Source organism: Melanotaenia boesemani, chromosome 5 (assembly GCF_017639745.1).
Source record: "Melanotaenia boesemani isolate fMelBoe1 chromosome 5, fMelBoe1.pri, whole genome shotgun sequence".
In the NCBI taxonomy this organism is placed as follows: domain Eukaryota; kingdom Metazoa; phylum Chordata; class Actinopteri; order Atheriniformes; family Melanotaeniidae; genus Melanotaenia; species Melanotaenia boesemani.
This window is the reverse complement of record NC_055686.1, coordinates 6790146-6814724: the sequence shown is the minus strand read 5'-3', so window position 1 is coordinate 6814724 and position 24579 is coordinate 6790146. Positions and strand designations below refer to the sequence as shown.

The window sequence follows — 24579 nt, the reverse complement described above, 5'->3', positions numbered from 1 at the left end:
ACACAAAAAAAGAAGAAAAAGCCGGCATTCGCGAGCGACACGAGCAAACACGTCCGCCACGGGGGGCGCCATTTTATATACACACCAAAAAAACCAGTCTGTCTTCACAGTCCTTGCAATTTGTACAAGAGCTGGTTACACTTTGCTGTTATAAAAATGTATATGGCCCTATAAATCTTTTAATATATATATATTAAATCATGTCATCACAGAGATCCTTGGGCAATATTATGATTGTGATGAGGAAATTCATTGGCATGGACACTTTTAAATCTCACTGACTTTGTTAATCAGATTTTTTCTTATACTTTTTGAATGTTTATAACAGGTTTGGATCCAAGCTTTTTTTTTCTTTATACAGAAATTTAAATGATATCAAAAGAGTTTAAACCAAAAAAACCAGGAGATGAGACCGTGTTGATGCTTGGAGCAACATATAGATATATATAAATATTTGCATATATATCTATATTAAAAGAAAAGGGAAACAAGAGTTACACAAATGATTCATAACAGTTATCAGAAATAGAGATCACAAAAACTCACAATTTCTAACAAGTTCATGTTGTCGATTTAAATTTTGTGTAGACAACAATGAATGGGTTATATTTTTCATAAACCGATACCACATTTTTTACAAGTACAAGTCCTTTCATTTCAGTATTTCCTGATAACAAGTACTGATATGCATACTAATAATCTCACCAGTTTGCTAGTAAGGAGTGTGAAACAGAATGTCAGATGTGAAAAATGAGTGGTTAAATATGTTACATCTAAAATGGGTCATCCTGCGGCCACCATCTAAATGTAAGTCTTGCAAACTGTTAGAAACTTCATAAATAAAGAGGATAAAGTGGTCTTTGGTGGATTATGTTCACAGCTGTGACAAGATACCTACACACTTCACTGAAAAAGATAATTCCCATATATATATGCAATGTTATTTAAGTTTAAGGTCCACTGGACCACAGCCAACTTCCCTGGATGTGGATACAAAGGGTAACCAGAGTCCAGAACACCTTCCCAGGTGAGGTGAACTCAAGGTCAAAGTACATCAGTGTTAGATCGCACCATCCTTCACTGATTGAACAAATATGGACTTCTGAAAGACCAGCAAAGCATTGTGGCGCAAATATCCCACCATGTGTCATAAAGTATGTTCTCTGTCACATGTCAGGGTCCTCCAACGGGATAGTCACCGAAAACACACAGAAAACAGCCAAGCATGGCTAAGAAGAGGTCTTCTATCAGTCCTGATCTAAATCCTACTGAGCATCTGTGGATGGAGCTGAAACATTGAAACTGGGGATGACAGGAAGGATTGGGCAAAAAAAAAAAAAAAAAAAATGTTATTTAATTTATTTTACAATATGTTTTACATTACTTAAAAGTCCTATACCAAGTTTAAATATTACAAATATAAAATGTAGGAATAAAAAATCCATCAAAAACGAGACCAAAAGTGTCAAATGTTTTCCAGGTTTATGAAGAAACGTGATGTGCTGACCTTAACCGATGACAGAACAGACAAATTCTAGTGTAAAATATGTGTTCCCACACAACACACCTTTCCCAGTAATACTTATGCAATAACCTCTTCAACGGTGTGTCTCGCCTCCTCTGGCCTCCTTGTATAAAAGCCTGTAAATTCATGAAGAGACAGTTCGATTCTGGCTTCCTGCTTTCAAGATCTTTTGAAGGTAAGAACTGCTCCTTAATTCAGATTTAATGCAATATATCTGTCCACAGATACCATCATTAAATTATTTAACTGCTGGGTAACTTAATATAAAGTTGAATAATAAACAAATGTAAAACAAATTCATTCTGGGTGATATATGTAATAGGTAAAAAAAGACAAAAACAAAAGGCACACACATTTTTTTAAGTATGAAAATGATGCAGGCTCACTGGATCTAAAACAGATTAACTGCTTTCTACTTGATGAAACAAGATGATACTAAATCAGCTATAAACATGGACTCTTTTTTTTTTTCTTTTATCTTTGTTCAGTAGGAAAAACTCAACCAGATGGATCTCCCTGCAGTGAAATGGATTTCATGTGAGTATTTTGTCCTTTTTGTTTTTTTTATTTGTTTGTTTGTTTTTTGTTTGTTTGTTTTATACTACATTTTTAGAATGTAGTAATTAAAAGATGAGTTTTGAGATAAGACAAGATAAGATAAGATATGATATGATATGATATGATAAGATAAGATAAGATAAGATAAGATAAGATAAGATAAGATAAGATAATTCTTGTCTTTTCTTTAAACCAAACTTTGGTTTATGTATCATAACCTACAAGATCGTGCCTCTAATGTTAATTTCAGCCATCAGCCATTTTGTCTACATGTTGTCTGCAGACTGATGGGCTCAAAACACAGGAGGTGATGCCGCTCCTTCTCCATAATTTTCTATGGAACTTGCGCAATGAGGTGAAAATCGCTGCCCAATTCCAGTCAAGTGACAGGCAATATTCGTGCATGTGAAATGTTGCACTCGTTCACGTAGACGTGACGGGCTTGTGGCATGACACAAGAAAACAGAAAAAAATTACATTTTTGCTGCTGTCACATGGCACTACAACCAATCAGTGAGAAGCTTCAGTGACTGACCAATGAGAGCAGGCTAAACAGTGCAATCTGCAAACACTTTAACATGGAGGAACAGATCATTTTAGCTGTGTCTGACTTTCCCGTACTTAGCACTATTTCACACAAAGATTATAGAGATATGAACACAAAGAAACAAAAAGGCAGCTGCGTGGTGCCAGGATGAATTTCTTCAAAATTAAGTCCTGGATTTATCTGTATCAACCTTGAGTTCTGATATTCATCATGCTGTTTTCCTTGTTTGTAAACTTGGATGAACCCAGGATTGTCGTTTTCTTTATTACAGTAAAGCCAACAGCAAGATCTCTGCTGCAACATCTTTTGACTTTACATCTTTCATGCCTTGTCTTTCACAGACTGCTTTGAAAATGTCAAAATTCCCTCCAATATCATAACCAATCACATGTGTTGGAGAAAAGCGATTGTCACGTCCAGTGTGTTCGGTTTCACCTGGGTGGCGATGAGTTTGCCTGTCGCTGTCATCAGTCGCTTCCCATGTGTCGAGCCCATAAAACAGTACATATGAGTGTCTTGATTTTATCTCAAGCCTTTATAATTGTTAAAATATTGAAGTGTGTTTTTGTTTCCTGTTTTCTGTCTCCAGTTACTTTTGGCTGTCTACTGCTGCTCAGTCTGCACCACAGCCTCTCTGCTGAAATAACCCTGAAGGAAAAGCTGGCTGATTGTTTGAATGACACCGACTATGAAGAGCTGCTGCAGACAGCGAAGACAGGCCTTCCACCCATAAAGACACCTCATAATGTTATTATTGTTGGAGCTGGGATGGCTGGACTGACAGCAGCTAAACTACTTAAAGATGCAGGACACACGGTACATGCAATCCAGTGATCTGTGTTTCATACTTATTAATCTTTTTTCATGTCATAGCTGAATTTGAACACATTTCTTGAACACGGCATTTCTAGATAACCAACCAGGTTTTTGTTAAACCTCTTTAACCCTTTAAAGCCCGACCCAAGAAAACATAATCTGAAAATAGTCCTTTTTAACACCACTGTAACACCCCTGTCCTTAAAGTGTGGCCCTTGGGCCCTTGAGACTTCATGAGCCATAGCTTGGGACTTTGCAATAAATTAAAAAAAATAATAGCTACACAATACAATCAGTGTGGAAATTAAACAAGCCTCCCTTTTATATCAGCTTTGGACCAATTAAAATGTGATATGATTGAGACAATTTACATAAATACATAGCTTATCACTAATTGTGGATCATAGCGACCCAATAGATTTGTTTCTAAATCCATCCACTTCAACAAGTGAAGGCAAATCTCCTCTCAGGTGAGGCAAAAGAACATTTGTTGGAATTATTTAGTAAAATGACAGAAAATCCACTTGGCTGTAAATAAAAAATAAATATAGGGCTGGTTTACAAGTGAAGTATGATCTAAGAGTTTGCCTGTCATCCATTTGTTCGGTTTTTGCAAAAAATTTTCAAAAGGGGCAGCAATGCCATGTCCTTTAATTTGAATTATTTTAGTAAGTTTTACAAGGTTTTTCTGTTTTGACCTGGGTTCATTTGGACTCTTCCAGTCTTGCTACTGGTCATCAAAGTTTGAAGATCTGCTTCATGAAAATGCAGTGAGGTCAGATTTAAAAAAAAAAAAAAAAAAAAATGTTCACAGAGGAACAAATTGAGAACAGGTGAAGTGAATCAAAATCAAACCAGGTGAGTTAATGAGCCAGGGACAGAAAACACAGCATGAGGGAAAACTGAACTAAGGATAACAAAACAAAAACCAAATCATGATCTAAACAGAAACTAAACATGACAAAAACCAGAAATATAACCAAAATCATGACAGAACTAAAACACAATAAGACCGTGAAACATGACAGTCAATATGTTTTGATTGGAATCAGGATGATAATCGGCGTCCTCTGCAAATTTATTCTGGCTAGTAAACATTTGAAAACCCAAAACAAGAACAAAATGTAAATTAAAAAAGAAAAAAAAAATAACAAAATAATTTTAGCATGTTTACAGTTGATTACTGTGATATGTCCAAATTATTGTAGTGCAATGTTGTATTGTTGTTTCCAGCAGGGGGCAGAAGACAAGTATCAGATTGTGTGCTGCAGAGTTTGGTGCTAAGTTTTACCATAAAGTGATGCAAAATGTCTTAGACAATCAAATATGATGTGTATGGCATTAAAGGGTTAATATGGTCTGTTTTTTTTTTGTTTTTTTTTTTCTTTAAGGTGACCATACTGGAGGCAAGTGAACGAGTTGGAGGCCGGGTGGAGACCTACAGGGATAAAGATGGGTGGTACATTGAAGTAGGTGCCATGAGGATCCCAAGTACTCATCAGTAAGTGGAGAAAAAAAAAATAAAATTTAGTGCTGTTTAATTTTTCAGAGCTTCTACTGTGCACTCACAATCTGAACCTTTCAACAGTATCCTCCGCTGGTATATCAAAACTCTGGGGATCCAGCTGAGTCCCTTTATCATGGATGACAACAATACCTTTGTCCGAGTAAATGGGAAGACACACCGAACCTCTGAAGTGAAAAAGAACCCAAACATCCTGAACTTCGACTTGCCACCAAATGAAAAAGGAAGATCAGCCAGTAAGCTGCTAAGCGATGCGTTAAAATCGGTACAGTATACTCTTTTCAGGGTCTTATTTACAAGTCTGGAAAAATGGCCGTATTGTATGTTTGCACTGGAGGACTTACAGAAAAATGACATGTCAAACTATGCAATGGAGAAAATACCACACAAAATGCTAAACTCATTACAAATGGAATTTTTAAGGCACTTAGACAACAAAAAAGAGGCTCTTAACAAACACAACACCTACAGATGAAAGTGTTTGTGTAAACATTCTTGGGCCATTTTCATCTTCTGGACCAATGGCTTTCTATAAATTTCAGGGACATTCTTATAATGTAATGACTTATTTTTACATCAGTGACAGCCCCCAAGGAGCTAAACACCTCTTTCAAACATGCAATGCTTTTAAATAATCCAAGGTTTAACAATTTGATCAGACCACTAACGTTGTGTATCTCACATCTAAAAGGGCTTTACTTAAGTGTCAAGAACTTCCAAAAAACTTTGTCCTTGCCTGTATGGTTAGTGGTAATATTTAAAACAAGCCAGGGTCAAACACAGAGAATAACCATCTACCACTTTTTCTAATACTCAAAGAAAAACAAAAACTTTCTCCTCACCTCTCCATGACCTATTACCCATGGAGGTTAAGGATTTATTCAGGCTAACTTTACATGCTTAAAGAGGTTTGTCCATGTTAAACATTTTTCAAACATTACTTCCCACATGTTCCCAAGTGTACGTTACATTAGTATGGTTATTATGCCTCCACTAGAGGGCAGAGTAGAGTGGACATTTAACTTCTAAGCTTGGTTATTAGACAAGCTTAGCTGGAGCTAAGTGATGCAGGATAGTGATATAGATCCGGTGAGATGGCAGATTCAAATCAGGTGACCTCAAACATACATTCATACAATTGCATGTTTGCCAGTTTGATCACAAAATACACGTAAGTAGGAAAATAGTGTATTTTAAGGTACACGCTGAAGCACAGCGGGGAGAACTTGGCCAGCCTGACAGATTTCATAGATCGGTTCTACAACAGAACCGTCATGGGGAAGCCAAACCAAACATTAACCCCCTCTAAAGGTGGATACCCTGGCAGCAGAGAATGTCGGTCTCAGAGAGTCGACCCATGTTTCGAAAGAAAATAAGAAGATAAAGGAACTGGTGAATGATCTGCAGGTCCGGAGAATAAGAGAGAATTTGGTATTTGTAGGGATTCCAGAGCAGATGAAGGAGGATCCAGACACTACGGTGAAAAACTTAATCCAAAAGCACCTGAAATCTCAAAGGAAATGTCTCGGATGTCGACACCAGCTCCACGGTCCACATCTCGGGTGACGCCATCAGCTTCACGGTCCATGTCACGGGTGTCACCACCGGCTCCCAGGCCCACGTCTCCAGTGTTGCCTCCAGCTCCAGTGCCTCAGCACCCCACACCAGCTACCAGGTCTACTCCAGTTCTTCAGCGTCTGACGTCAGCTCCAAGCTCTTGCCCAGCGCTGCAACGTCCAACACCAGCTCCAAGGGTCTGCCCAGCTCTTCGGCGTCCCACGCCAATGCCCAGGTCCTGCCCAGCTCTTCAGCGTCCCACACCTGTGCCCAGGTCTTCTCCCCCAGTGCCATCACTAGATCCACAGTCCACGTCACCAGCGTTGTCCACAGCTTGAGTCCATGTTCCAGAGGGGGTCTCAGGCCGAGATGCTCCTCACCCAGCTTGAGTCCATGTTTCAGAGGGGGTCTCGGGTCAGGACGCTCCTCACCCAACTCGAGTCCATGTTCCAGAGGGGGTCTCAGGTCAGGACGCTCCTCACGTGCTTCTGGTGTCCAATACTAAGATCGCTCCTCCTCTGCAGTCTATGGTCAACACCGCCAAGGAGATCCTCTTCTGCCTCTGGTTCTGGGGCTCATCACAATCTGGATACTGAGCCCTCCTGAAATCCAGTCTGCCCAGCCCCCGGCGATCCAGTCTGCCCAGCCCCCAGAGGTCCAGCCTGCTCAGCCTTCAGAGATTCTGTCTGCTCAGTGTCCAGAGATCCGGCTTCAGTCAGCGCGCCTCCCTGTGCTCCGGCTCTGGTCAACGCACCTCCCAAAGATCCGGCTCATGTTTGGGCAGGTCTCTGGCTGTCCGCCTGAGGTCCAGTCTGCTCATCTTCCGGGTCGTCCTCCAGGAGCCCTGCCCAGTTCTTCTCGACCTCCGGGTCGACCACCGGGGATTCTGCCCCGGACTGTCCGGCCTCCAGGCCGGCCTCCTGACGTGACCCTGTTGTCTACTCAGCCTCCGGGTCGCCCTCCGGAACTGACCCTGTTGTCTGCTCGGCCTCTAGGTTGCCCCCCTGAACTTTGTCGTGGGGCGTGTTTTGTTTTGGTCTGTTTTTGGTCTGGCATAACATTCTAGACTTTTTCTTTCAATTTCGTAGGTGAAAGATGAAGTGGAAGCTCATGGCTGCAGGGCTGCACTCAGAAAATATGACCACTACTCTGTACAGGTAAACGGCATGCTCTCACAAGATGTTTTAACATATTAATTCCAGATTCACTGCTCATTTTTCAATTCATTTCTAACTAAAGCAATATAAAGATATAAAATGGTTTTAAATGTTCAACAAGTAACTTAAAGGAAGAACTTTGTAGCATGAATAAACAACATTGTTTTGTACAGCTTGCCGAAACTGCTCCCTGACCGTGATTCACAAAGAGACCTGAGTACAGTATTACAAGAAATCTGCCTTAATGCACTTTCTACGAATTTACTACCGGAGTGCAAATAAGCAGTAACAGTCAGAAGCACTTTCTTCAGTTTTTGTTAATTACAATTAAACACTTGCCATGGTTACAAGCCTCAGCAGTGTAAAGGCCTTTGGAGTAAGCGCTAAAGCACAGCAGAGAGGGAGGGGGAGGGACTTAAAAGTTGTATTTGTTTGAAACTTTAGATAAATCCTATGTTTTTCACCACGTTTTGGCAAGTCATGATTTGATTCATTGGGTAACTCGAAGGCTTAAAATTGCATTTGGAGAAATTAATTTATATTGTTTAACTGCAAGTCATGTTTTATAAAATAGTATAACTGAGTGTATGAGGATGAGTCTGATTAATTAACTTCCACTACTGTTATTCATTGTATAGATTTTATTGTTTAATGGAAAAGTAACTGCAATACAAGAGAGTTTATTTATTCAACAGGAGTATCTGAAGGAGGTGGGAGGACTGAGTCATGAGGCCATCAGGATGATTGGAGAACTACTGAATGAACAGAACCTTATGTACACTGCGCTGACTGAGATGATTTATGACCAAACTGAGATCACTGACAACACAACGTAAGGCCCGACTACTGCTTAACATCAGCACACTTTTATTTACATAGAAATGACTTAAAATACTAAAATCTATGTCAATGGCAAGAAAAAGCTTCATTTATTTTTTAATAGATTTTTTTTCTATCTGCAGTAGGTGCTTAGAAGAAATTGCAACATGTTTTTTCTGTTTAAAGTATATGGTAGGGTTAATTAGTTTTTAGAACATTTTTAAATATCATCAAAAACCAAGGGGATTATAAAGGAAATTTCTGTATTATGCTGCACATCCAGACAGTTAAAAAAAGAAAAAAATTCTTTTTGATGGCCCTTCAGAAACATTTAAAATTCATTGTAAATTCTACATTTTTTGTCTTCAAATATAACAGTTAAAGATCCATACAATTAGAGATATGGAAATGGAAAACCGACTCTTGTGGAGAACTGGCTCCCAGTTCTTTGGAATTGTTAATCTGCCTGCCTAATGATTAAGCTTATCGGTTCCACTAGCATCTGAAGTATTTGTGTGATGACGTCATGTACAAGCTCTGTATTTTAGCTCAGAACATAGCCAAGATGGTGAAGAAGCACTCAAAAATATGGTTATATTTTATAAAAAAAAGATGATTCTAGGGCAAGTTGCAATACATGCAGAGCTTTGATCACAACAAAGTTAAGAAATATCTCCTAAATTTGACCACACACAATGCAATTACTTTGGCCAAAAGTAAAGTCTTTCATGCACTGGCGGTGACTCTCGAGCAGGAGCTTACAGCACAGAGTCTTTTGTCTTAACCCATTAGAGCCTGATGTGACATATTTGTTACATACAGTTTCTGAGACATTTTGTTTCAATTTATGGTATAAACTTCACTCAAAATCCTGTTGAACACAATCTGATACTTGTCACCTGTCCCTTAACAGATACCCAGATGAAGAAAACCACATATTTTTGACTATCACATGATATTAAATGGTAGATACCCCCCCACCCCCACATTTTTTTTTTGATTAAGGGGTCAAATAAAGACCTCATATAAAATAAATGACTTTTCTTACCACTTTTTCCTGGGTTAGGCCTTAGAGGGTTAAATGTCACAGGTGACAGAAATTTTGACGTTATGTTAAAGCCATACTGTATGAATAATATCCATCTAATATTAACATTTCGTTGATGAGAAATGCCAGAGTGAGGCTGGTTCAGAGGCAGGTTCTCACACATCTTCAACTACCCCTTTCATTGAGGCAGGAAAGAATAAAATGACAGAGGTAAAAAAAAAATGAATGCCACTGAGCAGATACTAGAATTAACTCCTTTGTTGGAGGTGGGTAATTTTCTTTCAGGGTGACAGTAGTCTGGCCGGAAGCCATAACTACCATGTTCAGGCTTGTATTATCTGTGATTTGACAGACTCCAGGCAGACAGGTGTGCATGTGTGTACATGAATTTTCAACCATATTTTATTTGTAACTATGTAAAGTATGTAAGTGTGATCTGTTTTATCTTTTTAAGGTTCTATGAGGTGATTGGTGGGACGGACCTCATCCCCACATATTTTTCTTCTGTCTTTGATCTCCCTGTTTCCCTGAACTCCAGGGTTAAGCGTATCAGCCAATCAGATGAAGGTGTTATTGTCTCTTATCAGAGACATAATGAGCCCTCACTTTCCCACCTTCATGCTGATGTTGTCCTGATAACAACCACAACCAAAGCCACCCTTTTCATGGACTTTGATCCACCTCTCTCCATTCAGAAGATGGAGGCCCTGAGGTCAGTCCACTATGGCAGTGCTACAAGACTCCATCTCACCTTCAAAGAAAAATTCTGGGAAAAAGATGGAATCCGAGGTGGAAAGAGCATCACAGACGGGCCCTCTCGTTTTATCTACTACCCCAGCCACAGTTTCCCAAATAAGACCATCGGTGTCATCTTAGCTTCCTACACCTGGTCTGATGATTCCCTCCTCTTCCTCGGAGCCAGTGATGAAAGCCTTAAGGAGCTGGTTCTAAGAGATTTGGCTCTGATCCATGGAGAGCACATCAAGTCCCTCTGCACTGGTGTCTTGGTGAAAAAGTGGAGTCTGGATCCGTACAGCCTGGGCGCCTTCGCTCTATTCACCCCCTACCAACACCTAGAGTATGCCAAGGAGCTCTTCAGGCCTGAAGGAAGGATACACTTTGCTGGGGAACACACAGCTTTTCCTCATGCTTGGATCGAAACGTCTATGAAATCTGCAATCAGGGCGGCCAAGAATATTACCAAGGCAGCTCTGATGAGTTCAGATAAAAGTCAAGGCCGAGATGAGCTTTGAGGTCTGATTGTGTGGTTTTTTAATAAAGAAATTAAAGAAAATTAAAATTAAAGAAATGAAAATTTATGTTCTTCATTTCAAAAGAGAAATTTTTTGAGGTGATTTTTTTTTTTTTAAATGAAACGTCTTCAATAAAATCATGTTTGTACATTATGAAATGTTTTTTCCATAAAAAGTAATGTATTCTTTACTCCATTTACAATGGCTAGCAAAAGTAGTCATCCTCCCTTGGTTGTTTTCTATTTCATAGCCTAAAATTAAAATGATAAATAGTGTAAATTGTTGAACTATAAAGGTATGATTGAATATAGATACATTTAAAAAAGCAGTACATAGATATTTATTCACCTATGAAACCATAAATAAGATCTGGAGCTACCGCTTACCTTCAGACATCACTTTCTTAAATTAAAAAGTTTAAACTATGTTGAGTCCAATTAGCAAATGATCTCTGTATATATAAACCTGTCTAGAATAGTCCGAGTCTGAGACGTCACTAATCAAATGGTCCCACAAAGCAAGACACCATTGATACCAAAAAACTCTTCAAACTGGTCAATGTCAAAGCTTTGAAAAAACTCAAATCAAGTGTTATAAACTTAGAAAATATCACACAGCACCATTAAATCATAAAATGGTAAAAATACAACACCTTCACAGAAAGGGCTGTCTACCAAAACTTAAACACTTACAGGGGGCGATCAGAGAGTTGGAAATTTCTGTAGCAGAGATTGTTGGATCTGTTGATAGGACCATTCTTAACTGGACACTCCACAGAGCTGGGCTTTATGCAAGGATTACCAGAGAAAAGAAAACACTGCTGAGAGAAAAGTTTACTATATCATCCCAAAACATTTGCTATGTTTGCTTTTAAACTAACTGAAGGGTCAGTAGCAGCATCAAGCAGTTCCTGCCACCTGAATGGAGGTGGGTAAAGGGTTTCTCACAAAGGCTAGTGTAAAAAACATGTTAGTTTTAAGGAAAGAAGTACTTCTCTCAAGTTAAGCTATTTATTTGAAGATTTAAAATCAAGCTTGGACAAGGACATTTTCTGCTTGGTTCTCTGCAGTCTGGAGCGCTGTTGTGCTCCCGTACGTATGTAAATAGAGACGTACATTTTAAGTACTGTCACACGTCACCATCCTCATACTTTCATGTGTCTTTTGGGTTTCTATTCATCCACTAATGAACAGAGTTCACAGTTCACTCCTACATATGTTTTTTTTTTTTTATCCTGTCCAGCATGGTGGCAGCAGAATGATACTCTGGCTGCTGTGTTGTGCCAAACAAAGTTGCTTTACCAAGGGGAGTTTAATGGGTATAAGGCTCCTCTTCATAATCAGATTTCTTTTTTTTTAATCTTAGTTTTTTTATTTTAGTTATGGAATTTGCATGGATATGACCAGAGGGGACAGAAAAAAAGAAGAGAAGGAAAAAGGAAAGTAGAAAAAAGACAGAGGAGACAAAAATAGAATAACAACCCTTCAATCCAAAGTAACACCAGACAGCCGACTGCTAACCCTGTACATAAACACACCAAAGAATTCCCTACAGCCTTTACAGGTAAACTAAGCTGACCATTATTAGGACTTCCTAAAAAAACAAAAAAAAAAAAAAAAAAAAAACAAATGTAAATAAATAAATAAACAAATGTATCACAAAAACAACCAAAGTAGCAGAAACACATACAAAAAAAAAAAGACAAAAGTACCCACCCCACCACCCAGACGGCAGCACCGGCCTTCATGGCCCCAAGAGCTGAAAGCAGAGGGCCCAGGAGGACCAGGTCCCCCAAGACAACCGCTCCCGCTACTGCAACTACAACTTTATTTATAACGCACTTTTAAAACAACAAAATTAGTTGAACAAAGTGCTACAATGTGCAACTAACATTAAAACTATCAAAATAAACAGCAAACGAACATTAAAATTTTAAACATACTTAAATAAAACTAAATAATTAAAATAAACTAAAATTAGATAAAAATGTCACCATGTCATTTGGTGCTGAAGGCCAAGGTGAACAAATGGGTTTTAAGAAGAGGTTTAAAAACAGATATAAAGGAGGCCCCGGTCCGCTCTGAGCTTCTGGCTAGTCTTGGGCACACTCAGGAGGAGCTGGTCAGCCGACCTCAGAGCCTGAGAAGGTGTAGAGACAGAGAAGCTCAGAGAGGTACAACGATGCAGCACTATTTAAACACATAAAAAGAAATAAAAGCGTTTCAAAATTAATCCTGAAGTGCATGTGCAGCCGGTAAGGTGAAGATAAAACTGAGGTGATATGTTCATACTTACGTCTGCCAGTTTAAAGACGTGTAGCTGCATTTTGTACAAGTTGCAGTCGAGAAATAAAGGACTGATTCACCTCAAAATAAAGTGCATTGCAGTAAACCAGTCGGGTGGTTGCAAAGACGGGCTGTGGTGCTAAAAAGTGCTTCATTTTGGCCAGCATTCAGAGCCATTGTGATTGAATTTAAGATCATCTGGATTTTCTTTCACATGGAACTGGTGTTTCGGGAGAAAAAAAAAAACATGAAAACATTTTAAACCAGATGCTAAAATGAATAAATGGGGGTCATTAAAATCTGCTATACAATATTTTACCACATGTATTCTTAGTCAAAAATAAATATATAAATAACAATTTGCAAGGCTACGTCTTGTTCATCCAATCAATTTCCATTCATTTACTGGGTTTAGTGAGGCCAGTGAGCTGGTGGTGGAGCAGCTCAAGTCTATCCTGGTAACCTGGATTTGTCCTAGTGACATGTGTCTGAGAAACTCTACAAAGCAAATTATTTAAAAACAAACAAAAAATATCACAACTGAAAGCATGAAACCAAGCATGGTGGACCGCCACGGTGGAGCCACCACACGTGGTGGAGCCGTGGTCCAGGGCTTTTTAGTATTTTCATGAAGGGTGGTCCTCATAGAAAATAGGTTGGGAGCCACACCATGCACATCCCTTTGCTACCAGTTCTTTATTTATTCAGTTTCCCTTGTTTTTAAGATCTTTTCTCTGAAAGTGAGAAACACTGAAAACAAATATTAACTGGCTGGTTAAACGATCATTTCAACAGTTGTATAAAGTCTAGATATTTTCTCTTAGTTCAGGATCTTATATCAAGTGTTTTTTCTTATATTAAAACAGCTCCTATTTACTGTGTGAATTTCTATATTTTTAATAACATTTCACCTTCAATGTAATCACTTTTTAAATAAACTGCAATCATTGTAGACAGTCTTTACAAAGTACAAGTACAAATAATGTTTGATTGACAGGTGTGTTATCTTGCAGCCTTTTCTTAAGTGATGATGTTTTACCTGTTTCAAGCACTTCTTTTACAGATTTGATGTGAAACCTAAGTCCTGTCCTTGGTTGGGTCAGGGTTAGGTAAATGTGGAACTGTATGACAACACTTTTTATTGTCTGTCTAGAGTTAACTTTCCAATGGTGAAAATCAACAAACTGAACTGGTTTTCAAGTCTGTTTGTGGTGAAGAAAAAATCCCAACACTCAACCAGCACGTAAAATTTGTGGGAATTTTTTTAGTCTGGGGTGTTTTTGTATCAGGGTGTGATTACAAAGTGCACGCACAGTACAAGCTTGTCAAAGAGCAAGAAAAAGCCCCGGGGTAAATTATTTTGTCAACATCCACGGAAGCAAAGCAGAAAAAGAAAGTATTTTTAGAACTTCCTTTTAATCAAACCCGCCAGACACCATTCCTTATGTGGTGCTGGCAGTACAGCGTCAGTGGGAAATGAAACATTTTGGCATCTGGTCATTATCTGATCACAAGACTGATTTGGAAAACGAAAGCAAACCTCAAACCTTTTCCTTTTTTTTTACAGCAAGTCACAACCTGGGTGGTGAAACCAGTCAGATGGCGAGAAAAACTCCAGTGTTGTGCTACAGCAGAGGATATAAAAGCCTTCAATCCGACACCAGGTCACTATTTCATTACAACCCGGCACTGAAGCTGCGCTGAAGGCAGGAAGGTAGGATTTTTCAAAAGATACATAGCATGTGTAAGACTGGAAAGAAAAGAAAAGCGAGATGAAATCTTTATGTGCATGGTAATATTAACCAGCTGTTAAAGTACAGATATTTATTATGTTTTATCAGACTTTACACTGTTTCTTAGCTTCAGCTCTTGATGTAAAACCAGAAGGAAAATTGACTGTTTTTGTTCTTCATCCTCTTTATGCTGCCAACAACAGAGAAGACAAGTATGGCAACTGTGTTGGATCCACAAGCACTGATGTGGAAAATCTGTAAGTTGTTTTTATTTTTTTTTCCAAATGAATGCTTTACATTTCTGACAGATTAGCTTTCCTAGAGTTTGACGTATTGTAATAAGGATGTGGTTCCCAAATATTTTGAGTCTTGAATGCTAACATGTTGGTGTTTATGTTCCTTAAAACTTTGGTTTTTTTTAATAAAAATACTAAATGTGAGGCTCGAAAACAGTCAGATAATAAAATAATAATTAAATAATAAAGTGGTTTTTGGTGGTTTGGGTTTACCGCTGTAATAAAACACGCACATTCCCCAAATCAGCACTACTGCAGAGATAAACCCAAATATGGATTTTTAATATGAAATGAGTAATAACTTTGTTTTTTATGCATTGATGCGTAAAAATAAAATAACATGTTTATTTCACAGATTAATCTCTTTGCATTATTGTGTTAATTTTAACAGCCCAGTCAGTACGCTCATCTGCACAGTTGAGATTAATTAAACTATTGCAATTGTCAGAGTATACAAACACAGAGCAGGAGCCAACTTATTTGTTAAAGTATGTCAGTCAGTGGTGATATTTTCCAGCTCTGTGTCTATTCTTAGGCCTCAGCTTGAAAATTTCAACCTCATAATGAGTGAAAATGTCTCTGCAAACTATGTCTACTTGAAATTTTCAGTCACAGTAAGGAGAGATTTAACAGGTGTAAAGCTTTAAATATTAGTTAATGGCTTACTAGTGAAAGATAAATGAGGATGGCACATACCACAAATGAAAAAAATTTCAGGCTTGCCTAAAGAAAAAAAAACATTTTCTGGATGAAAAGGAATTTCTTTCTGGAATGTTTAAGCTCTAGCTCTAAACTTGTTTCAACATGTGATCAGGTGAAAGTTGGAGGCGCAGAGGGGTTTAGAACAATCAGGAAACCGTTTGATGGTTAATTTTTGTACATAAAACATTCATAATGTAACAGGTCATGTGTTGTTGCTTATCTGAGCTTGTACTTACCTCCTTTTAAAACCAGATTTTATATTATTCTTATTCTCAGAATTTTACCAGGCAATGCTAATACAGGAGGTTGATACTCATACAGCGACTCGCTGTACGAGTATCAACTGTATGAGTTTCATAAAAATTGTGCCGAGCCAAAACATGTTTACATGGAATTATAAGTTGATCTGCTCCTTGCTGAAATATGACTGATTCCTGAAGCCGATCCAGATGAAAAATTAATCTTGTCTTTTTGTGCATCTGTAGTTTCTGTCCTTGTGCTGCTGGTGTTTTTACACCACAGTCGTACAGATGCCTTCAACCTGAAGGAAACGCTGGCAGATTGTCTGAATGATACAGACTACGCCAAGCTGCTGCAGACCGCGAAGGACGGCCTTCCACATGTTCACAAACCTCATCGCGTCATCATTGTTGGAGCTGGAATGGCTGGACTGACCGCTGCTAAGTTATTGCAAGATGCAGGACATGAGGTACCTGACACAAATTCACACTTTACAGACAAGTCAGCTCTTTTATAGGAGAACAATGGACAGGAAAAGATGTGCTGCATCCAAGCTACAGGTCTGAGTGCTGCAGCCGGATGTTTCTGATAGTATTTCAAAAATACAACCAATCTTTCCTCTGATATTAAACAAGAAAACCTACCTACATCTCCTATTTCATGTTTTTCTTTAGCTGGTTTAAAGATTTTACATTTTAAAGTTCTCTGAGTTGATTATCATCCACCCTGTTCATGCAAATGTGAACATTTTTAGCTGAGAAAGACTGAGATTCATGTATTCTCTATTGTTCTTCGTTAAAGTGTGTGTGATGAGCACTACATAGGTCTAGTTCTTTCTTTAAAAGTTATTGCAGCTCACGTGCAACACCAAGTGGTTTCCTGAGGTAATGCAGTACTGTGTTATAGTCTTCAGGTTCCCCTCAAAGTCTGGAGACAAATATTATCTTTTAAATCAGTCTTGATCAATAATTTTCCAGGTTTTCTAAAGGTCTTTTTTAAAGTTTTTCCTTTCATATTTCCAGTTTTTATAGGAAGTTATTGTGCATATTGTGAATATTTCTCTCTCCTCACCATCTAGAAGCTGTGAGATTCTCATCCTGCTTTCTGTCTGTTCACCTGATGCTGATATTCATCACATATTGTTTCTTGTGTGTTTAGAAGGAAGCAGCTTCACAGCTTTAAATTCATCCTGCTGACTTTTTACCTTTTAGTTAGTAAATCCTGAACATTTCACCCTTCTTTCTCATAAATATTTGATCTTATAAATATATATATGAAGAAATATTTTAACTGTTGCTGTTTAAAGAGAAAACTGCTGCTAAACCTGTTTATGTGTTTAGTGCAGGGGTCTGCAGCCTTTCCAATCCAAAGAGCCATTTTTCCCTCAGCCAGCTAAATAAAACTAGTTTAGAGATGCAAATGTTACAAGACCTTTTGAAAAAAGACAACTTATAATTTACGATAAATATTTACAATAGAAAATGTGTTGTTATTTTTAACCTGGTTTTTACTCCTATTTTTACGTTTTAAAATAAAGAAAAGCATAAAACTTTTGCTAAAAGAGGATAGACACGCTTTCTTTTATGAGACGTAGATAGTTTTGGAAAATGATGTAAAAAAATAATAATCTATAGTTTCCATCTTAATGACAAGAGAAATAGATTAACAAATATTACTGGTACTTTTTGTGTCCTTTTGTTGTGGAAATCCAATGCAAAATGTACTGCATATATATATATATATATATATATATATATATATATATATATATATATGCACTGGTTGATGTCCATGTGCATAAGTGCATAAGTTTAATTTCTTCTATTGGGTTGACTCAGTTCAGACCTGGACTGCATACATGGCCCCTGAAAAAATTAATCCAACCATAAAATGTGTTTACATGCATCATATGTTTGAACAGAATAAATGACTTTGACATTCACAGAATTGTAGCGCTGTAAAGATCAGTATTATGTTATGTTGATGTACAGCTGACACTATAGGCATATGCAGTAAGGATCATTTCTACCTAGGTTTCTCAGACCACCTCTGTAACCACGAGGCCACCACTTCCCCTTTTTAGTGCATCTTTTTTGTTTCTGATAATTGTATTTTTTTTAATTGTCATAATTTAAAAGTGTAATTAGACATGTTTGTTTTATGTGAATGTGAAGGTAACCATAGTGGAGGCTAGTGGTCGTGTTGGAGGCCGTGTGGAGACCTACAGGAATAAAACAGCGGGCTGGTACGCAGAACTGGGAGCAATGAGGATCCCAAGTTATCATTAGTGAGTTTATCTCTTTTCTCTCTCTCTCTCTCTCTTTTTTTTTTTTTTTTTTAATGAATGGTTGACACGTTGCTCTGCAATAGACTGGCAGCCCGTCCAGGGTGTACCCTGCCTCTCACCTAGTAACTGCTGGGATAGGCTACAGCTCCCCCACATCCCTGATTTGGAATAAGGAGTATAGAAAATGGATGGATGGATGGATGGATGGATGGATGGATGGATGGATGGATGGATGGATAGGAAATTGAGAAAAGACAAAACAGTCTTTTTGTCTGCTTGGTTCTTACTCACTTTATTCTCAAATTAAAACCAAGGGTCGATACCTCCAGAAATCGTAGGGGTAATACTGAGGAGAATAAGTGACCAGTGAAAGAAGAAAAAAAAAAACAAAGAAGATTAAGAACGAGAAAGGAACAAAAATCAAAAGAATGAATCCGAGGACAACTGTAGAAATTGTCTGAGTTTTTGAAGAAAGGCTATGCCAACGTTAAGGGCATGTTGAGCAGATGGAAATAACTTCATAATGATGCATCACCACCACCAACTGGTGACTGAAGCTTACGTCGGATCGCAGGAGTAAACTGTGAACTCAATAGAGATGGGATTTATGGATCTTTGAAGGGAGCCGGATCTTGAGGAGCCGTTCCTTTCAAAGAGCCATTCAAAAGACTGGCTCGTTCTCACAATATATTACAAAATTTCACAATATATAAGAATGACGAACAATCAAAATATGTACCTATATAAAATCTACTATACAAGATTAAAAAATTATAGGAAAAATATAGATAAAAAAGGATAAACCTTTTGGATAGAGTTTCCGAACAACTCTCTGCCCATAGATGCTTCACATGAATGGAGCGTGTTGGACATCAGACTTCTAAGATGTCACAAATGTTATTTATTTTATTTTCATTTTACACAACTGTACTACTTCTTCTTTTCTTATTTGTTCATTTTTTTATTCATTCAGGCGTGTGTGTATAAGTGTATGTGTGTGACTTCAAAGATTTCATTGAGTGTTTCTTAATTATTCTTAATCATGTAAATAACTTTGTGTTGCCTATGGCATGAAAAGCGCTTTATAAATAAAGTTTGACTTGATTTGTTTTTGTGAAGGCAGTGTCAAGAATTTGTATATAAAAAGAATGGCTCATAAATGAACGACTCACAGCTGTGAATCGGTTCCCATCGTTCATTTAAAAAAGCCGTTCAAAAGAATCGATTCGTTCATGAACGTCACATCTCTAGAGCTCAGTGGTGAAAAACTGACTAGATAACCATAGCAACATAAAAGACGCATATGACTGAAAATTTCAAACGGACGTCCCTATTTACATACATGGTCTGATCACTGACTTCTGTCTCTTAACAGCATCGTCCGCTGGTTCATCAAAGAACTGGGGCTGAAGCTGAATCGTTTCATCATGGACGACATGAACACCTTCTATCTGGTTCATGGGCTGCGGAAGAAGACGTACGCGGTGAAGGCGAACCCTGACATCCTGAATTACAAGCTGCCTGAAAGGGAGAAGGGGAAGTCTGCAGATGAGCTGCTGCAACAGGCTCTGCAGAGGGTACGTGAGGATCATGAAATAATCACCAAACTAGTGTTTAAAGTGGTTATTTCTTAATTTAATGCCATGTAGCTGCTAACTAAATGCCTGTTTAGGGTGTGTATAGCACTGTAATAAATTCTAATCACTGGAAATGATCTTTTCTTCAAGGTGATAGATGAGGTCGAAGCTCATGGCTGCAAAGCTATGCTAAAGAAATACGACCACTTTTCTGTGAAGGTAACAAAAAAGCATATTGTAAAAATCAGAAGAGACTGAATCAAGTTTAAGGTTTGTCTTGGCAGCATATAAAACATGTTTGTGTGGGTTTTACAGGAATATCTGAGAAGTGAAGGTGGTCTGAGTGCAGAGGCTGTGAGGATGATCGGGGATTTGCTCAACGAGCAGAGCCTCATGCACTTGGCTCTGACTGAGCTTCTATATGTCGAAAGCGACGTCAGCGACAGCACATCGTAAGATCAGTTTATTTTGTATGCATAATTATGTACAGAAAGACAAGTATTGTTTGAAAGCACAGCAAAAGAGTTTGTGGCTGTTCTATCTGTACAGCAACATCTAAGGTGTCCCACTCTGTTGTAGAGACATAAGTGATTAAAGTGATTTTAAAGTTTGAAGACACTGTTTTAAGTTTGGATGGATGGATTTCATACTGGTTGTATATAATATTATAGACTTTTTGAGGACCAATCTGAACCTTTTATTAATAATAATAATAATAGTGGATTAGATTTATATAGCACTTTTCAAGGCACCCAAGGCTTTACATTGTATCTGAATATGTAAATATGAATATACATTCATTACTCATTCATACTTGGTGATGGTAATTCTTTTAACATTTAATGCTTTACATGTTACAAAAGCATGCAACTTTGGAGTATGTGCAGAACATATCTGAGTCTGGTTGAGTGACATCCATGTTTTCCAGCTGGGCTGGTTTGATTTTGAAAAATTTTGTATAAAACATTCATTTTAAGTTTCTCTAGACCTGACAGACTTACATTAGACTTTCACTTGACAGTTAGTTGATTGAAATATTAAAACAATGTCATAAGATACTCAAGTCACTGAATATAATTACTGCTTTTCTGTTTTGAAGGTACGATGAAATAACCGGAGGGACGGACCTTCTTGCTAAAGCTTTTCTGTCTGTTCTGGATGTCCCAATTCTCCTTAAATCCAAAGTGAAATACATCAACCATTCAGATAAGGGTGTAACTGTGTGGTACGAGAAAGATCACGATTGCTCTTTGAAGCGCCTCGATGCTGACGTTGTCCTGGTAACGACCACAGCTAAAGCAGCCCTCTTCATAGACTTTGATCCTCCTCTGTCCTTCAGAAAGATGGAGGCCATGCGGGGGGTGCACTATGAAAGCTCCACCAAAATCATCCTCACCTTCAGTGAGAAATTCTGGGCGAAAGATGGCATCCGAGGAGGAAAGAGCATCACAGACGGACCCTCTCGTTACATTTACTACCCCAGCCACAGTTTCCCTGGAAATGACACCATCGGCGTCCTTCTGGCTTCCTACACCTGGTCCGACGACTCCCTCCTCTTTCAAGGTGCAAGCGACGAAGACCTGAAAGAGCTGGCTTTGAGAGATTTAGTGCAGATCCACGGTGAGGTCATCAGGTCAAAGTGCACTGGTGTGGTGGTGAAAAGGTGGAGCATAGATCCGTACAGTTTAGGGGCCTTTGCTTTGTTCACACCTTACCAGCATTTAGAGTACTCAGCAGAGCTCTTCAGGCCTGAAGGCAGGGTGCACTTTGCTGGTGAACACACAGCTTTTCCTCATGCTTGGATCGAGACATCTATGAAATCTGCTATTAGGGCAGCTACGAATATTAACCAACATGCACTATGGGAAAAGACCAGAGCTCATCACCACCCTGAGCTCTAAGGACATCTACAACATAGCACTGAACTGTGTTTTTGTTTACAAGAAAAGGAAGGGATGTTGCCTTTTGTTAGGTGGTTGCATTCATTCTGGCGTCGCTAAGGGATACTTTGATTATAAAGGGATGTTTAAAATTCCAAAGTTAACCTTTTAATGCATGTTGAAAGTCAATTTGGACTTAAAATGTTGGAACGTTTTGTAAATGCAACATGAGATGAACACGTGATATTTTACACCATATCATTTTATTTATTTAAAAATTAGCTTAACCAGTAGCAGATGCGGAGAGACTATACAACCACATCTACCCAATGATTCAGCAGAAGCATCTTTAGCAATGAACGCTTATTTTCAATCTTGCTTCAGTTCATTGAGGTTTGTAGCATCGGTTTCTACAACTCTCTGATTTTAAACAGGGTGAGGTCTGGACTTGGATGACACCGTCAACACCTTCCTTCTGTCTGATCCTGTCACATGAAACAGTTTCAGCCAAGCTTTAGCTGTCACACGTATGATACTTTGGAATCCAGAGGAATCTATGGTAAATTCAATGACTGCAAGGTGTCCAGGTCCTGTGAGCGCAGAACTAGGCCAGATCATCAGTCTTCCACCACCATGCTAGACATATGGTATGGTGTTTGAGCTGATACGCTGAGTTTGGTTTTATCCTAACATGTCGCTGTGTTTTCTAACCAAACATTTTCACTTTGGTTTCAATTGTTCAGAACACATTTCTCCAGAGGTCCTGAGGTTTTTTTAGATGCAGCTTTGCTTAGCTACGCTGTCATGTTCTTTATAGAGAGAAGATATTTTCTCCTGCAACCCCTCCAAACAGGCCATACTTGTTGAGTCTTTTTCTAATTGTACTGTTGTGGTTTTAACATTTAGCATGCTAATGGAGGCCAGGAGAGTCTGAGATGTAGCTTATTTTTTTTATTAATTAATTTTTTCTGAGCATTAAATAGTCTGACTTTGGGCTAAACTTACTGGGACATCCACTCCTGGGAAAATTGGCAGCTGCCTTGAATGTTTTGCACTTCTGGATAATGTCTGTCATTGTAGGGTGAAGAGGTCTAGATCTTTTTGCAGGGATCTCCCTGAACGACCTCTCAGCCCTGTATCAAACCAGAGCACAAAACAAAGCTCGTTCAGGCCTTGCAGATCAAAGCCACCTCTTGGCTTGTGAGTTTTTGCTGCTTCCATCAGGGTGCAGGTACATCCCACCAAGATGAAGGACTAACAGACACAAATATTCTTTTGTCCCTGCAGCTACTGCCCTGTTGAATAAGTAGCTCTACTTGAATACTAGCTCTATTAACAATGATTTTCTTGATACACAAGGATACTTGATACAGGAGTGCAATTCATTTTAAGTATTTTAAGTAATAATTTAAGTAAATATATTTCCACTCTGACAATGTCTGGTTCTCTTGTATTGTTTTATTATTGTTTTTCGAGAATACAACAGTGAACTATTATGAATAAATATATTTATAAATAATAAAATTGTTAAATGAATGCAATTTTGTTTAAGTGTTTTTATCTTTAATGAAACTGCATCATGTTTCTGGTATATTGTGCATTTACTGGGAGTTTTCAGGCTTCAACAACAAGTAAACATTCCCAATTTTAAACATCTGGTTGATTCTGGTCAGGGATTGTACAAAAAGACATTGAGATAAGTGGTTTGTGAAGCTTGCATTGGGATCAAAAGAATCTGAGTCAAAGCATGCCAGAGTTTAGTTTAGTTTTTTGTTATTAAAACTTTAACTTCTGCACCAGTCTGCCTCCTGCCTCTTTGTCAGCCTGCAAAATCAGGTCTGATAAATGGAATATAAGGAACACGGTAGAGGGTTTTATAGCCAGACTCTATACTGGTTGGTAGCGGTAATGCACCACTACAATGCTGTGTGCCAACTGCTAATTAAACAGAAGAAGAAGAAGAAGAAGAAGAAGAAGAAGAAGAAGAAGGTAATTAATTTTCCAACCACTGGATGTCACATGTTGGCTATGGCTAGCTTATCTAGCCTTTGAATCATGGGGCAGCCATCTTAATGTCTCCACTGTTGTTTGAAGAGCACATGGAGCAATTGAGCTGTGGCTTTTCCAGATCTTTCTTCACCTTAGAGTCCTTTATTGTCTACGAGTGAATCATCTGTTGAACTCGTAATCTCTCACTGTGTTGATGGTGATGATTTACTATACACAAAAATGTGTATTGAAAGTTCTTAATTTTCATACACACTATTGCTTAATGGCTTTGATGTAACTTGCACCTTATTGAGCTACATTTAACAAAGAGTTGTTTTTTATGGTACATTTTAAAGTAAACATTAGTCTTTTCTGTCTGCCTAAAGTTTACTTCATTCGCATGCTGTGGAGATAAATTTGTAGTAGAATAATTTGTAAATTTGAGTCATTTGTCTGTTAATTAAGGAAGGCATAACAGTCTTTTTTTTTCTCTTTTCTTATTTGGGATTTTGCATTTCAAATGTTTTTGTCCAGATTTTTGCCATGGCAGTATAGAATTTCTGCTTTAGTTTTAGTTTTATAAATCTCAAAAGTTGCCTCTAAGTGCTGTACACCATTTTATGTGCGTACAACTGCTTTGCAAATGAGTCCCCAGGATGGGACCACTTCTGAAAGCTGGGGAACTTATAAAATGCCAATTATAAGTCTTATGTTGTCAACAAAAAATAATGAGATGATCCATTTTTTGTGATTGTTTGTAATGTTTAATTAAAAACTGTCTTTTG

General features: G+C 38.2%; 2 protein-coding genes across 2 annotated transcripts; both read left to right on the top strand.

The window, feature by feature from the left end:
• Window positions 1–1682: 1682 nt before the first annotated feature.
• Window positions 1683–10811, top strand: LOC121640150 (L-amino-acid oxidase-like). The gene is made up of 8 exons (XM_041985834.1): window positions 1683–1700; window positions 2014–2062; window positions 3220–3446; window positions 4838–4947; window positions 5035–5236; window positions 7617–7685; window positions 8381–8517; window positions 10007–10811. The coding sequence occupies exons 2-8, from the start codon at window positions 2032–2034 to the stop codon at window positions 10803–10805; spliced, it is 1575 nt and encodes a 524-aa protein (XP_041841768.1). The 5' UTR covers window positions 1683–1700; window positions 2014–2031; the 3' UTR covers window positions 10806–10811.
• A 3883-nt stretch (window positions 10812–14694) lies between these two features.
• On the top strand, window positions 14695–23337 carry LOC121640149 (L-amino-acid oxidase-like). Its single transcript, XM_041985833.1, has 8 exons — window positions 14695–14804; window positions 15027–15080; window positions 16307–16530; window positions 18236–18348; window positions 19724–19925; window positions 20076–20144; window positions 20241–20377; window positions 21025–23337. Exons 2-8 carry the CDS (start codon window positions 15038–15040, stop codon window positions 21824–21826), a joined length of 1590 nt encoding a protein of 529 aa, XP_041841767.1. The 5' UTR covers window positions 14695–14804; window positions 15027–15037; the 3' UTR covers window positions 21827–23337.
• Window positions 23338–24579: the final 1242 nt, after the last annotated feature.